General features: G+C 40.2%; 1 protein-coding gene and 1 pseudogene across 1 annotated transcript; both read left to right on the top strand.

The window, feature by feature from the left end:
- Positions 1–17,301, top strand: part of LOC138399495 (cytochrome P450 4F2-like) — an 859,494-nt pseudogene that overhangs the window by 195,150 nt on the left and 647,043 nt on the right.
- LOC138380875 (ankyrin repeat domain-containing protein 26-like) lies at positions 6,461–16,535 on the top strand. The gene is made up of 5 exons (XM_069465339.1): positions 6,461–7,194; positions 8,558–8,710; positions 14,860–14,930; positions 15,262–15,355; positions 16,452–16,535. Exons 1-5 carry the CDS (start codon positions 6,703–6,705, stop codon positions 16,533–16,535), a joined length of 894 nt encoding a protein of 297 aa, XP_069321440.1. The 5' UTR covers positions 6,461–6,702.

A 17,301-nucleotide genomic window follows, 5' to 3' on the forward strand; every position in this document is an offset into this window, starting at 1 on the left:
CACAATAGACAAATCACCGGTGTAAAATCACCCAAAAGCTAAAGGTCAAAGACTAGATACCACAATGGCTCAAGAAATAAAGTAAAGCAACAAAGTCCTACTCAACAGGATGAACAGAAATCCACCCCACTTGTCAGTTTTTTCAATAAATCTGAATGGCTTTAACTGCCCACTGAAGAGACGCAGGCTGGCTGAATGGATAAATATATACAAGTCAAGTGTCTCCTGTCTTCACGAAACACATCTAACCCACAAGGACTCATTTAGACTCCAGGTGGAGATGAAAAACAATATTCCATGCAAACGGAAACCAACAGAAGGCTGGTGTAGCATTTCTAACATCAGATCACTTAGTCTTCAAATCAACAAAAGTAGTGAAAGACAAAGATGGTCATTATATAATGGTAAAGGGAACAATTCAACAAGAAGACATGACAATTCTAAATATTTATACACCTATCACAGGAGCACCCAGATTCATAAAGCTAATCCTACTCGATCTAAACAAAATGATAAGCAGCAGCACCATAATAGCCAGGGACTTCAACACCCCTCTAACAGAATAGGACAGATTCTCCAAACACTGCATAAAGAAACAATGGACTTAAACAGAACTCTAGAACAAATGGGCCTAATAGACATCTACAGAACATTTTACCCAAAAACCACTGAAAATATGTTCTTCTCATCAGTTCATGGGACAGTCTCTAAGACTGACCACATCCTAGGCCACACAACATGGCTCAATGTAGAAATTATGCCATGCATCTTCTCAGACAACAGTGAAAAAAATTAGAAATAAACTCCAACAGAAACACTCATCTCTATACAAAGTCATGGACACTAAACAACCTAGTGCTGAATGATAGGTCAAGGAGGAAATTAAAATGAAAATCAAAAGATTCTTTGAACTAAATGATGGTGACACAAGTTATCAAAATCTGAGGGATACAACTAAAGTAGTCCTGAGAGGAAAGTTCACGGCCATAAATGCCTACATTCAGAAGACAGAAAGTTCACAAATCAATAATCTAATAATGAATTGTCTCAAAGAACTGGAAAAGGATGAGCAAAGCATTCCCAAACACAGCAGAAGCAAAGAAATAACCAAGATCAGAGCGGAACTAAATGAAAATGATAATAAAAGAACTATACAGAAGATTAATGAAACAAACAGTTGGTTCTTTGAAAAGATAAACAAAATTGACATGCTTCTCACCAGACTAAGCAGAAGCAGAAAAGAAAGGACACTAATAATCTCTATTAGGAATGAAAAAGGAGAAATTACTACTGATACCATGGAAATACAAAATATCATCTCTGAATACTATGAAAATCTCTATGCACATAACCTGGAAATGTGGAGGAAATGGGAAAATTCTTAGAAACAGACAGCCCCCCTGGGCTCAATCAAGAAGAAATGGAATTCCTGAACAAACCAATATCAAGTACCGAAATTGAAGCAGCAACAAAAAATCTTCCAAGAAAAAAAAGTCCTGGACCAGATAGTTTCATACCCAGATTTTACCAGACCTATTAATACAAAGAACTGGTGCCTATCCTGCAGAAATTATTCCACAACATTGAAAAGGAAGGAATCCTCCCCAATCCTCTTCAATTTTATGGAGCCAACATCACCCTGATACCAAAGCCATCCCAGAGACACAGAGATGGTTCAACATATGCAAATCAATAAATGTAATTCACCACATAAATAGAAGCAAAAACAAAGTTCATATAATCCTCTCCATAGAGGCAGTAAAAGCATTCAACAAAATTCAGCACCCTTTTATGATAAGAATGCTTAACAAAATAGGCATAGATGGAACTTACCTTGAATGGGTAAAAGCCATATACACCAAACCCACAGCCAACATAATAATGAATGAGGATAAACTGAAAGCATTCCTGCTTAGAACTGGAGCATATGTCTTTTAAGTGGAGCATTTAAACCATTATTGTTGAGTGATAGAATTTATATGGCATGATGTTGTGTTCATCATGTTGGGTAGTACCTTATTGCTTTGTTTTCCCTCTTGTGCTATTGTTTTACAAGAGATGTGAGGTTTAGCTTTTTTATATAATTTTACACTGGTGGGTACCTATTGTGCTAATTCCTGTATCATGAAGTTACGAGTATTTCCTGCAGCACAGATCTGGTCATGATAAATTCCCTCAATGTTTGCTTGTCTGGAAAAAACTTAATTTCTCCATCAATTGGGAAACTTAGTGTTGCAGGATACAAGATTCTAGGATGACAGTTGTTCTGTTTAAGAAGATTGAAGATGGGGTCCCACTCCCTTCTAGCTTGTAAGGTTTCCACTGAGAAGTCTGCACTTAGCCTGATGGCTTTTCCTTTGTAGGTCAGTTGTTACTTTCGTCTTGCTGCTTGTAGAATTTTCTCCTTCATTTTGGCTTTGGCCAGTTTGATTACTCTGTCTTGGGGATGACTTATTTGCTATGAATGTTGCTGGTGTTCGATGACCTTCTTGTATCTGAACGTCTGGATCTCTGGCGATATCAGGAAAGTTTTTCTGAATAATTCTCTCAAATACATTTTCCATGCTTTTAGCTCTTTCTTCTCCTCCCTCGGTGGTACCTATAATTCGTATGTTAGTTCACTTCACATGATCCTGCAGCTCTCCAAGTGATTACTTAGTGTTTTTTATTCTCTTCTCTGCCTCTTTAAATGTCTGGGTTACCTCAAGAGTCTTATCTTCAAGCTCTGAGATTCTTTATTTTCCTCAATTTAGTCTGTTGCTAAAGCTTTCTGCTGTGTTTTGAATTCCCTAAATTACTCTTTCATTTCTTTAAGTTCTGTAGTATTTTATCCTCTCTTATGTTGTTTGGCACTTTAGTGACTTTTTCATTAATTTCCTGAAATATTTTTTGAGTTCTTTTTGTTGGTTTTCAACTTTCTTTTCAGTTCCATTGATCTTATTTGACATCCATATTCTGAATTCCATTTCTGTAATTTTGGCAATTTCCTTGTGGTTGTAGTCCACTACCGTAGCTCCATTGTGATCCCTTGGGGATGTGAAATTGTTTTGTATTTTCATGTTGCCAGAGTTCTTTTGCTGGTTTCTTCTCATCTGAATCCTCTTCTCTGTGCTCCAGGCTAATAGGATCGCAGGGCACCTGTTCTCCTTTGCTGGGAACTCTCCTGTTTAGTCAGGGGAAGGGGAAGACCCTAGATGGAGCTTTTGTGTCCTACTCTGGGGTGTTGACCCAGCAAGGGAGGTGCAGGTGCACTGAGAGCCTATAGAACAGCTGTCCTGTTTTGTCCCATTCCCCTGTGATTCCCTCAGTGCAAGCCAGTGTGGGATGATCTCTGTGCAGGGTAGTGGATTGTTCCCTAGGTCATTATTGGACGTTTCAGTTGGGGCCTGGATGCGACCCTCTCCATGGAAGCTCTTGTTGTGAGGGTTTGCTCTGCACCAGGTCATCCAGTGGAGGTGACAGTGGCAGTTGAGTAAGTCTATCTACGCAGTGGTCATGGGTGAGTGGGTTGTGAGCATTTGTCCTAACCAGGTCCAGGAATAATGGCTGCTCAAGACTTGTTAAAGTGTTGGACCTCAGGGTTGTTCTGCCAGCCCAGAGACATTGGTGGAGACTCAAGGGTGGGTCTTGGGACCCAGGCATAACTCTAGAATCTTAGGGGTGGTGTTATAGGTCCAGTGGGGGCCCTGGAGCAACAGTTGTAGAGCCTCAGTCTCAGGTGCAGCGATGGACTCTGAGCTGTATCTGGGGAACACGGGGGCAGAGCCACAGAGGTGGGGGCTGTTCCACCAGCAGGGAGACTGCTGCAGCCCCGTCACAGCAGCGTTTTGTCCAAGGGGCCTCATGACTGTGGAGGTGGGCCAGGGCTGCTGGTCAGCCGAGGTTCTCCCCCGACCTAAGTCCCACGGAGGCAGTCAACCAAGGCTTCCCAGATGGTGCCTGTGGTGCCTGAGTCTCTTCTTCTGCTCAGATTCCCCACAGCGGGGAGGGGTGCGTGGCTCCCAGTCACAGCTCATGGCACGGGGGAGCGTCTGTTCTGTGTGCTCCCTCCCTGGCCTAGCAGGGGTGATGTGAGGGCTACTGCTGGAAAGCCGAGTCCTGAGCAGACCTGGTGGCATGCACCTAAGCATTCAGGATGGCATTAGCTGCAGAAACCAGGATTGGCAGCTGCCATATCTCTGCAGTGCCTGCTTTCTGTTGCAATGTCTTTGCACAGACTCTGAGCAGTCTCCCAATTGCCTAGAGGTCTACAGAGGTGGAGGGGTCCCCTAACAGCTCAAGCTGCCTGCAACTTTTACCCATCTCCTTAAAGGCAGTGCCCCCATGGGCTGCTTCTATTTTTCTGTCTTCTCCTTCTCCCCAGCAGTGTGAGTTAAGTTGGAATACCCAGATTAATCTCTTGAGATGGTAAGTGGGGCTTGGGGTAAGAATCAGCCATGCCCTGTCGGACTGAGTCAGTAGATGCTGTAATGGGCTGTACAAGTGGTTTGTGCTTCAGGAAAGGGCCAGTTGCAATGTTGTCCTTTGTGCCTGTGACCATGGCTAGCCCCTCAGGAGAAGCGCCTGGATGCCACAGGCAGTGGGAGGGGCCCTGGAGCTCCCAGGGGATTCCCAGTTCTCCGCCTCAGTGAGGTGGAGGCAGGAGTGAGGCTGAGTGGGGCCAGGTGGGGTAAGCCTGCCTTCAGGCTCCGCAGACTTAGGCCCTAGAACTGTCTTGCAAGGATCAAAGATCGGCTCCCAGGCTGCTGAGGCAAGCTGCTGGGAAGGGTGCTGATGCAGTTTCACCAAACTGGAAGGTCTGCTCATGGGCAAGGGGCCATCTGGGATTCAGAGACTGGCTGTCTGGAGTGAGATTCACTCTTCTCCCTCCTGCCCTGCTCCACAAGTCTCCCTCCAGTGTCTGGTTGCAAATGGGCATCTGAACTCACTGAGTTTGCCAGCAACGGTGCCAAAGGTGGGGGAACTCCCTGTCCAAGGTCCCACCCCAGTCTGCAAGTGTGGCTTTCCTGTGGGGGGAGCGGTGCTCCACCTGTTTGCTGCAGTCTTGGACCCACGCCGCACTCTTCTGTCAGCTGTGCCCACGTGGGCTCCTTTGCTTCCCCAGTTTAGTTGTCAGATCTCCCCTCTGTGCCTCCAAGCAACCTGGTCGAGTCCTGGGGTTACAGGACCTGGCCCACATGCCGATCCCACTGGCAGACATCCCCAGGGAGTGCTGGTGGGAAGGGAACTCCCAGACCAGGCACCCCTACGTCCACCACAGATCCTCAAAGGGAAAGGTGTGGGCCCCACTCTCTGGGGAATCCTCAGACTCATGGGTACAAGAACACAGGGGACTCAGCCACTTTTGAGAGTCTCAGCTCACTCATTGCTCTTGGCTGCAGTGGGTGGGGGAGGGGCAGGAAAAGAGACTGTGAACAGAGGAGAGCCAGCACTCCAGCCCCTCCCGGTCCCTCTCCCTGGAGGGAAGCCCACACAAACTGTCCAAGCTCTGGGATCACACAAATTCTCCAGGGCCACTGTCGTCTGGGCAGGAGCTGGGAATTGTGTGGGAGCAGGTGACGTGAAAACTGAAGGGCCGGTGCTCTCTGGGGTGGACAAAGAGATGCCATCGGCAGTAAAGCAGTATGGTGCCTGCCATCTCGCTTCCAGACCATGGCTGTTTGGAGAGAGCCCAAAGGGGCTGGAAGCCTGATGCTCTATTTTCAAGAAGCCCCTACTGCATTGGTTGCAGTAGCCCTTGGGCTCATGTGGGTGGAAAAGCTCCCAAGCAGCTTGGAGGCCGCCTGATTACCACAGGTGTGAGGCATGGAGAAACAAATCCCCCACCCACCCTCTCCACGAGGCACCAGGCTTCTCTGGGGTTGATCTCTGCTGATGTCTTTTTTCTTCCTGCTCTGCTCTGAACCTTTTCCCTGTGAAACCTCTGGCAGGCTCTGGCAACTTCCCCAGAACTACACTGGAGCTGTGCCCTTTGCCCCCTCTGCTTTCTCTGAAACCCTTCCTTCCCTCCAGGATGATCTGACAGCTCGTGTCTCTACTCAGCCATCTTCCCCCTCTTCTCATATAAATTTTTGAAACTTTGGGAGTTGATGCTCTATAAGGTTTGAGGTTTGGATCCACCTTCTTTTTCCAGTTAGATAGCCACTGATTTGCAACACTTTCATTGTATAAATGTACAGGTTATTTTTTAACTTCAGAGGAAATTATGATATGCCGTTTTATTGAGTAACAGCTAACATGTTCCTTTGTTTCACTTAGATTTCTGCTAGTCATGACAAAGAAACAGATCTGTTGCATAAGAATCACATGTTGCGTGATGAAATTGCCAGTCTAAGAGTAGAAATAAACACAATAAAAATGGAAAATGAAGAAAAGGAAAAGGAATATTTGGAGGACAACAAAATCTTACAAGAAAAGGCTAATGACCTTCAAAAGACTATAACACTCAACGGGGAAAGAGTCACCAATACAATATTCTTGCATGATTGCAATATCACTCTTCTAACGCATGAGAATATAATACTAAAACATGAACTGGAAGAAGAAAAACAAAACGAAGAAAAACTGAAAACAGAAGTTGAGTCATACAAACTTAGACTGGCTGCTGTTATTCAGGATCGTGATCAAAGTCAGACCACAGCGAAAGACCTAGGGTTTGTTTTCCAGCAAGCAAAAGATGAGTGGTCTGGTAGAGAGGAATATATGAATTCTCATGCCAACAACCTTTTTCAACTGCTTCATGAATCCGAAAGTAAATTCAGAAGGCTACAAGTTGAGTTCCGTCATACAAGAGATGCTCTCCAAGAAAAGATTCTGGTTTTAGAAGGTGCACAAAGAGACCTGAGGGAGACAGAGTTTCAAAGGAAGGAAATGGGACGAATGTTCCAAGGTGAACAAGACAAAGTGAATAAGTACATCATAAAGCAGGAGTCTTTGGAGGAGAGATTATCTGAAGAGCAACGTAAAAACATGTTACTTCAACAACAACTAGATCATGCTCACAAGGAAGTTGCCAATAAAGACAAGACATTAACTACTAACCAACACAAATTTCATGCGACTGTAAAAACACTTGAAGCTGAGAGTAAAATGCATAGTCTTCTGTTAGAAGAGAAAAATCAGAAGTTAATGCATGAATGTAATCGTTTAAAAGAAAGAATGTACCAACATGAAAAAGAGAAAGTGGAAAGAGAAGTAAGTATTAAGAAATAAATATTTTTTCAAACTTCCTAGAAGAAAATTTCATTAATATTTGGTGATGGCTAAATGTTGTATCTGGTTGAATTGTGACAATATCAAGATGATAAATGTGTTTGTGATATCAGCCTAGACACATACCTTGTTTCCAGCAAATAAATGTTGGAGCTGAGAGATGCTTTACTTTGAGTAAAGACAATGAGTCGCTTAGGAAATTTTAAGAGTTTAAGTTACCGATTTTTAATAGATACTGAGTAATATTGCTAACATATTCTTTTAATACTGAAATAATTTAATCTCTTTATGTTGCCTCATTTTAAGACCATGATGATGCAGATAAAGAGAAGTGCTCATACCTGGAATGTGTATTTGGAAGTTAAGATTCAATTAAGTGGCTTACTTTGACAGTTAATACCAGCTTTTCCAGATGAACTGAAGTGTATTGCTGTACCTTGTAATACTTCCTCAGTAGATTTTTACACATTTTAGTTTCTACAATTTTACTTTTATTCATGCCTACTTGACTTAAGTCTGAGAATATTTTAATCTTAAATTATGTATTTTATGATCATTCATTCTTTAAAGGCATCCACCTTTAATTGTATCATAATTTGGGATAAATGGGCTGAAATTCAGCAAAACTTTATTTTATTTAGTCTTCCTACTAGTATTTATAATTTACTTTGAATATTTTTACAAACAATTTGCTCATAGTTTTCATTTCAACTCTCAAAGATTGACATTTGGATATAACTTTGTCCAGTACAGAGATTACTGTAGCTATCTGTGGTGTATTAGTTTGGTACTGGATCCCCATTTTCAGAGCAGTCAGGGGTGGTAGGATTTATGTAGAGTGGGAAAGGACTGGGTAGGGGACAGAGTTTGAGGACCTGAGGTCGGGGAGGAAGGTGGAGTCCATGTTACCCAGGGTCCGGAGGGCCACTAGAATTTTACTTTTCTTCTGAGATAGAAGTCTACTGGAAGGATTTAAGTAAGGGATTGAATACGTGGGGAACTCAGAGGGAAAACGTTTCACGGTGTAGAACTGGCCACCACCTGTCCCACCCGCCTACCTATGAAGGTGGTCAGTGGGTTGTTAAGCATTTCACATTCGTCAGGGGAGGAATGAATAGTGAAGTAAATCTGTGTGTGAGTAACAGAATACTGATCTGGCAGGAAGACAGCACCACCTGCGGTGTCCTTGGCCAAATTCGGTGATAAACACGAATGGGTACACACAAGGAAAGGAAGGTGAATCGATGTACGTGGTGATATTTTTCAAAGTATATATGTTAAATATTGTTAACATAATTTAATAATGAGGTGATTTATAACATCAGTAACAAAAATGTCTTATCAGGCAGTTGTGAGACAACTTCGGCAAGAACTGGTGGATACTGTACAAAAGCTCTCTGGGTCCCAGACTTCGCTAGAGATTAAATCATGTTGTCACGCTCATTTAGAAGATGAGGCTCAGAATTCACAGAAGCAATTAAGTCAGGCCAACAGTCAAGTATGTATGAAATTTAACATGTCAACAGTTCATCTAGAGTTGGCTCAATAGTATAAAGTATTTTGGGGTACAAGTTTCAGGGGACAGCTTTCTTTAGTATTTTTGTTATGATGAAATGTATTACAATTTTATTATCTTTACACTTATTTCTTTTTTTTTTTTCTTCTAGCTTACTTTATTTTTTTTTTCATCTTATTGTTATGGGGGATACAGAATTGCAGGTTACATACGTTGCCCATGTACCGCCTTTTCCCCCAAGTCAGAGCTCCAGACGTGTCTGTTCCCCAGATAGTGCGCGTTGCACCCATCATGTAGGTATATATCCCTCCCTTCCCCACCCCCCCTTCCCGAGTCAGCACCTTCAAGCGTTACCATTCCCCAAACGGTGCGCAATGCACTCATTGTGTAGGCATAGCCCCATCCCCTCCCCCCACCCCCACCTCAGTCTGATATCCGATTGGTGTCGTTCCCAGATGTTACACTTATTTCTTAAACTCTGACTTTCATTCTGCCACTTTTTCTAACCATTACCTATATGTTTTCTTATAATATTTTACTCTTAGGAAACTTGACAATTATACATCCTTCAGAGAAGTTGAGAGAACCTTTTTCCTATTAAAAATTATATTTAGTGATATCTCTATTGCCATCGTGAGGCAAGCCAGATTAAATCAGAAGATAATATGTAATGGAATGATCTAGAACATAGTCTTACTTCTTATGTTCACTTTTGTGACTGGATACAGATTCTGTGTATACTTATTTCATGGGTTTCAGGTTCACTTGTACAGAAAGGCCATCATACTCTTCTCCAAATGTTTTAGGTTTACAGTTGTCAGGATAAAAATGAAATACTTTAATCCATACCAATAATTTCTTCTCTGCAACACTGACATAATAAAGTTTTATTCTAAATATATTTTAAGCAATCACATATAAAACTGAAACTACTTACTCTAGTGGAGGAGAATTGTTGAATCAAATACTCATGTTTTTCTCCTTATGAAAAAGAAAATTTAAGTTAGCCTTCCTTCACTATGTAGCTCGAACTGCGATTTGTAGATTAATATCACTGCACCAGCTGCAAACCTCTGGCTGCAGCCTTTCGGCTGTGCTGTTCCGCACAACCTTAATGTGCTCATCAGAGTGCTTGCTAACGCAGCCCAGCATCCACAGGCGCTGGGAATGAGCTGATTCGGGCATCCGGATGTAGCCACAGGTTCCAATGTTTTCAGGCAAATGGCTTTACTCTTCCTCTAATGGTCATGTCAGTCCCATACTACTCAAGGCTCCAGGCGCTCTGTGCCCTGCGGTACATGATCATCCCCCTGAGTACTACAGAGAGAAGCTGTGAATTCTTAGAAGTGGAAAAAAGTACCGCTGACTAGTGGAACTGGTGAGTTTTGTGCAGTACTGGAGGTGTATCATGGGCTTCATGCTTCCTGTTTGATGCCACTTTCGGAGGTGTGAAGAATGATTCAGTGCAACTGTAAGAGATCACTTCCATTGGCCTAAAGTATGCAATATTGTTGGAACATAAAATACAATAAAATAAGAAATCACGTTGTCACGCTCATTTAGAAGATGAGGCCCAGGATTCAAAGCAGCAATTAACTCAGATCACAAGTCAAGTATGTATGAAATTTAACTTGTCAACAGTTCATCTAGAGCAGGTTTAATAATATAAAGTATTTTAGGTTACTAGTTTCAGTGGACAGCTTTCTTTCATATTTTCCTTATGATTAGTTTTATTACAATTTTATTATATTTATAATGCACTTATTTCTTAAACTGTGACTTTTGTCCTGGCATCTTTTCTTATAATTACAAGTATATTTTCTTATAATATGTGCCGCCCTTAGGAAACTTGAGGATTATGCATCATTCTTCACAGAAGTTGAGAGAATGTTTTTCCTGTTAAACAATGTTTTTAGTGATTTCTCTATTGCCATGGTGAGGCAGGCCAGATTAAATCAGAGGATAATGTCTAAGGGAATGTTCCAGAACATAGTCTTATTTCTCATCTTTGCTTTTGTGACTCGATACAGAATCTGTCTACACTTATGTCCTGGATTTCAGGTTAGCTTGTACAGAAAGGCTATTATACTATTCTTCAAAATGCAAATGTTTTAGGTTAATTTACAACCTTTTTGAAAGGTTAAGTTTCCTTTATTTTCCTTTCATTTAAATTGTATCAGAAAAGCATAGAAATATTCAGGCCATGTATAGCACGTACGTCAAAACAGAGAATTAAGAAAATTATCCAGATCCTGCCCTTGGATTTTTATTGAGGTCTCATTCACATACCATGGAGTTCACCCATTTAAACGTCTCTTAGTGTATTCACAGAGTTGTGTAACCATCGCCACAATCAATTTCAGAACGTGGTCATCACTGTAAAAAGAAACCCTGCATCCCAGAGCCATCACCTCCACCCTCATCGTAGCCCCCCAGCTCCCCCAGTCCCGGGCGACCACCATCTACCTTCGTCTCCATGGATTTGCCTGTTCTGCATGTTTCCTATACCGGAGTCACACGGGACGTAGTCCTTCATGACCGGCTCCTTTCACATGGCGTGTTTGCAGGGTTCGTCCGTGCTGTAGCGGGTGTCACTGCTGCATCGCTTAATATTGTCCAGTAACACCCTATTGTCCAGCGACCCATTCAGCACTTGATGGACCTTTAGGTTGTTTCCACCTTTTGGCTATAACGTATAATATTGCCATGAACATTCATTCACAAGTTATATGTGAATGTACGTTTTTATTTCCCTGCCATTGAACATTATCCTCAGAGTTAGTTGGTGGATTTCACCATCTTTCTGCCTTTCTCATGCTGTCCTTGCTGCCTTTTCAGTTTCTGGTCATCTGGCCTCATGCATTCAGACCTGGCGCACAATCTCCCCTTCTTCATGGAGCTTTTCTGACTGTTGTGACTCTCATTGATCTTATGCCTCAGCCCTTGTTGTCTGGTCTGTGCAAAATAAGTTAGTCCTTCATTTTGCATTGCTTTGATTTTTTTTTATGAGAGTTAATCTTGTCTAATCATAAATTTGTCTAAGGGAGGAATAATATCTGATGTGCCCATCACTTATGCTTATATAAATTGAAAATGTTTTTTCTTTATAGTTGTTAGGGTAAAATTATATACTTTATACCATACCAAAAATCTCTTCTCTGTGAGATTGATGTAATAAAATTTTATTCTGAATGTATTTTAAGCAATTAAATCTAAAATGGAAACTACTTAATCTAATAGGGAAGAATTGTTCATTCAAATACTCATGCCTTTCTCACTATCAAATAGGAAGTTTAAATTAGTCTTCCTTTATTACATAGTCAGAACTGGGATTTGTAGATAGGCACTGCTTTACCAACTGAAGAGCTCCGGCTGTAGCCCTTCTGATCTGCCACACCACGTAACATTAATCTGCTCGTCAGAGTGCTTGCCAACGCAGCCCCAAATATACAGTTGCTGGGAACGAATTATTCCAGGCACCTTGATTTAGCAATAGGGTCCAGTGTTTTCAGGGCAGTGGCTTTAGCCTACCTCTGGTGGTCACGTCAGTCCCATGCTGCTCAATCCTGGAGCTGGTCTGTGCACCGCGGTACGTGACCATCCCACCGAGTGCTACAGACAGAAGACAGCCATGAATTCTCATAAGTAGACAAAAGCTCTGCCGGCTAGTGGAACTGGTGACAGTTCTAGGAAGCACTAGGGATGTATTCTGGACCTCATGCTTCCTATTTGATGCCACTTTCAGTGGTGTGAAGAGTGATTCAATGCAACTGTAGGAGACCACTTCCATGGGTGTGCCACCTGCCTAAAAGATAAAATTCAACGTATGTAACCTGAAATTCTGTACCCCCCATAATAAGATGAAATTAAAAAAAAAGAAAAAGGAATTTTTTCAAAAGAAAAAAAAAAAAAAGGCTTACTAAATTGTACTGCTAATACAGGGGGCCCTCCATATCCACAGGTTACAAATCTACCAATTCAACAAACTACAGATCAAAAATTTAAAAAAAAATAACAACAATTAAAATAATACAAATTTTTAAAAATATAGTACAACACCTTTTTACATAGCTTTTACACTGTATTAGGTATTGTAAGTAATCTGGAGACGATTTAAAGTACGGCAGGAGTATGTGCATAAGTTATGTGAAATTAAATAACTCAAACTTAAAACTGTTGGGACTTTAGATTATTCTGAGCCTTGAAACAAATGTGACTATGCAGCCAGAGTCATGTGACATACAGCCACAATTTCTGCCCTTTTTTTCCTGTAAATAATTAGGAAGGCCAAACGGTACCAGAGCTAAGACCCCCCCTCAGATCTTTACTGCTCCTCACAGAGTAATAAAGTTATATGCCTTGGAATGTAGCAATCTGTAACCAATAAAATCATTGTAATGTAAAAAAAAAAAAAGTAAAATAATAATGTTAATAGTAACTATGTGCCTCATACTTTTCCAAGTACTTTAGGTATATTCCCCAATTTAATCTTTTCCACATCCCAGGAAGGAGGACACTATTATTCTCTCCATTTATAGATGAAGAAACTGAGCCGTTAGTTTGACCTTTTTGCACAAGGTCACATACCTAGGAATGGTGGAGCTGGTATTCAGACTCAGGTCTTCTTTCCGTGTGTAGACCTTGCCTCTCAAAGTATTCCACGGAACTTCTCATTGTCATCTACAGGATCAACCCCACTGACCCTGTGGGTGAAAATGAAGACATGCTCCCCTCACTCTACTGGAATCTGCAGGGTGCTATGCCCCTGTGTAGGGATGCGTAGAAGTCTAGCTTTTTTTCTCTTTTCCCTTTATATTGGACTCAGAGAGTACACTGTGTCTCTCTATGAATATAGACAGTTCCACTTACCAACTGGTATCTATCTGCTTTCTCTTGTTTAAAACAAGAAAAAGAAAACTTTGTGTGGTCATATGTGGTCAGCAAAGCATGGCTCTGACATGGTTGGATAGGCTAAGTGGAAGTTTTAACATGGCTTCTCCTTTGGCATGTTTAATTTTGAGGTTTGACAGTCATCCTCACAGTTTAAGATGACACTTTAAAAATAAATTCTCTCCTAGTGATGACGTGAGCCCTGCCACACGATGGGAGAGTCAGCAGAACCGTACGGTCCTACTTGGAATTGACATTCTCTATTGCACTTTTGATCTTGTTTATTTTTAAATTGTCTTTTTCTCTCCCTGAAAAGGAAATATGATGGTCAATATTAGATGTTGAAAGTTTATAAGTTGCCTTGTTATAAAAAGCTAAATATATTCATAAAAATAAAATAAAACTACAGTTCAGGCCAGGTGTGGTGGCTCACGCCTATAATCCTAGCACTCTGGGAGGCCGAGGTGGGCGGATCGTTTGAGCTCAGGAGTTCGAGACCAGCCTGAGCAAGAGCGAGACCCCATCTCTACTAAGAATAGAAAGAAATTATATGGACAGCTAAAAATATATATAGAAAAAATTAGCCGGGCATGGTGGTGCATGCCTGTAGTCCCAGCTACTCGGGAGGCTGAGACAGGAGGATCGCTTAAGCTCAGGAGTTTGAGGTTGCTGTGAGCTAGGCTGACGCCACGGCACTCACTCTAGCCTGGGCAACAGAGTGAGACTCTGTCTCAAAAAAAAAAAAAAAAAACCTGCAGTTCAAGCAGTGGTGCTTGGAACACAAAAATAGAAACGCTCACCATAATGTAATTTTCCATCTTTTCCCATTTTACCACTTTTGTAAACTTGAGTATTTATCTGGTATGACATAATTTGAAAACAAGAATAATGTTGTATTTTCATCCTAGAGCAGGGGTTGCTAAACTTCTGTGTAAAGGGCCAGATAAGTTTTAGGTTTTGTGAGCCAGAAGGTCCCTGTTGCAACAGCTCCACTGTGCGGTTACAGCACAAAAGGAGCCATAAATAATATCCAGAATGAAGGGGTGTGTCTGTGCGCCAATAAAATTTAGCTACACAAACAGGTGATGGGCAGATCTGTGCTAGATTATTTTTTTTTTTAATAAAAGTGTGTTAGTCTAAAAACCATGTTTTCTATATACCACGTTTTGTTTATCCATTCATGCATTGATGGAAATGCAGGTTATTTCCAAATGTAATTTTTAAAAAATTCCCTGTTTTAGCTACAAGAAGCGCACAATCAGCTGAAAGAGACTGGACGACGTGCTGAGAAGCTGGAAGACCACAGGACAAAGTACAATTTAAAGCAGCACAAAAAATGACTTGAGTATTATAAAGCAAATAAGCTTATAGTTTGAGAATTGTACCGGTTATGATAATAACTATATCTGTGTGAAGCCAAGGAAGAATTTCAGCTTTAAGCTATTTTGAAATGCATACTTTTTGTACATTAGTCATAATTTGCACATTTTCCATGAACACAGCTAGAAAAAATGATAGAGTTGCCAAATCATCTACTTTTCAAATCTTTAAGAATTTATGTAGTGATATCTTCAGATGTTTGGTTTGAAATTACATGATATTTTTAAAAATTATCTGAGATTATTTTATGATGTATATTTTAGGCTCAAAATAGAAAATACAAAATTAAAAGTTACCATCAAAGAGCAAGCGGACAAACTTGAGCAGCGTGAGAAACACCTGTTAAGTGCAAGTTCAGTAAGTCAGTCTCTTCCTTTCTGTCATACCCAAAAGGAATTTTATTTCTCTCATAGTACAGGTTGAGTATCCCTCATCCAAAATGGTTGGGCCCAGAAATGTTTTGGATTTTGGAATATTTGTAGATACATAATGAAATATCTTGGGGTTGGGATCCAAGTGTAAACACAAAATTTATTTGTTACATACACAACTTATGCACAAAGCCTGAAGGTATTTTTACATAATGTTTTAAAATAATTTTGTACATGAAACAAATTTGAGTGTGTTTTCACTGCAACCTGTCACATGAAGTCAGATGTAAAATTTTCCAGTTGTGGTGTCATGTCAACCCTCAACAAGATTAAGGTTTTGCAGCATTTTCAATTTCAGGTTTTGATATGATGATGCTCAACCTGTAGTACAGATTCTCCTTGACTTACAGGGGTGTCATACCATGATAAACCCGTCGTAAGTTGAAAATATCATAAGATGAAAACACATTTAATACATGTAAACTACTGAACATCATAGCTTTGCCCATCCTACCTGAAACATGCTCAGAACACATACATTAGCCTGTAGCTGGGTAAAATCATCTAATACAAATCCTGTCATATAATAAATATTGAATATCTCACATACAACATGTTGCTAGCCTGGAAAAAGGTCAAAATTCAAAATTAAAAAATACATTGAAATTGGGATGTGTCATACCATAGTAAAGTCAAAAAATTTTAAGTTGAACCATCATCGTTATGTCAAAATTGCAGTGGTTTCACACCATTATAAAATCAAAAAATTGGAAGTAAGACTATCATAAGTCAGGGATTATTTATATATAAGAATATTTTATACAATATGAAAAGTCTCATTGATGAAAACATTACTCTATAATGATAGTACTTACTAGGAGTAGTGCAAGTCCCCTTGACTTTATAGAAGAAATTGACATACTTTCTAAAATTAATGATGTGGGTAGTAAGATTTCAATAAAAATATTTCAATAGTGTAAAAATATTTTATAAATACGTATACCAAATTTTGTTTATCCATTCATCTATGGATGGACATGTTGGTTTTCCAAGTGTAAATCTTTACAAATTTTTTGGTTTAGGTGCAAAAATGCCTGGCAGATCAATTGACAGAGACTTTAAGATGGAACAAGAAGATGGAAGACCACATGCAAAAGTATAATTAATAGCAGCACGCAAAATAACTTGAGTATTTATAAAGCAAATAAGCAGTGTAATATGAGATTATATCAGCTGTGGTAATAAGTACATCTGTGTGAAGCCAAGGAAAAGTTTTAGCTTTAAGCTATTTTGAAATGCATACCTTTTGTACATTTTTCCAAACTTTGCATATTATCCACAAAATACAGCTAGAAAAATGATACAGTTGCCAAATTATCTGCTTTTCAAATCTTTAAGAAATTATGTAATTATATTTTCAGATGTTTGTTCAAAAATTCTTTGGTATTTTAAAAATTTATCTGTGATATTAATTGTTTCAAAATATACATTTTAGCCTTGAAATTGAAAATTCAAATTTAAAAGCAAGCATCAAAAAGGCAATGGACAACATTGAGCAGTATGAGAAGCAACTGTTAAGTCCAAGTTCCGTAAGTCAGTCACTTACTTTCTGTCATACTGAAAGGGAATTTTATTTCTCTGATAGCACAGGTTGAGTATCCCTCCTCCAAAATGCTTGGGATGAGAAGTGTTTTAGATTTTAGAATATTTGTATACACACAATAAAATATCTTGAGGGTAGGATCCAAGTCTAAACACACAGTTTATTTATGTTTCACAAATACCTTATGCACAAAGCCTGCAGGTAATTTTATGGAATGTTTTGAAATGATTTTGTGCATGAAGCAGAGCTTTGAGTGTGTTTGCACTGCAACCTGCCACATGAAGTCAGATGTGGAATTTCCCACTTGTGGTGTCATGTCCACATGCAAG

Source organism: Eulemur rufifrons, chromosome 2, assembly GCF_041146395.1.
Source record: "Eulemur rufifrons isolate Redbay chromosome 2, OSU_ERuf_1, whole genome shotgun sequence".
In the NCBI taxonomy this organism is placed as follows: domain Eukaryota; kingdom Metazoa; phylum Chordata; class Mammalia; order Primates; family Lemuridae; genus Eulemur; species Eulemur rufifrons.

Coding starts and splice junctions, on each gene's coding strand:
- LOC138380875 (XM_069465339.1), top strand. CDS start 6,703: ATGAATTCTCATGCCAACAACCTTTTTCAACTGCTTCATGAATCCGAA. Junction 8,711..14,859: donor TAAGTCAGGCCAACAGTCAA/GTATGTATGAAA, acceptor TCCCTGTTTTAG/CTACAAGAAGCGCACAATCA. Junction 15,356..16,451: donor ACCTGTTAAGTGCAAGTTCA/GTAAGTCAGTCT, acceptor TTTTTGGTTTAG/GTGCAAAAATGCCTGGCAGA.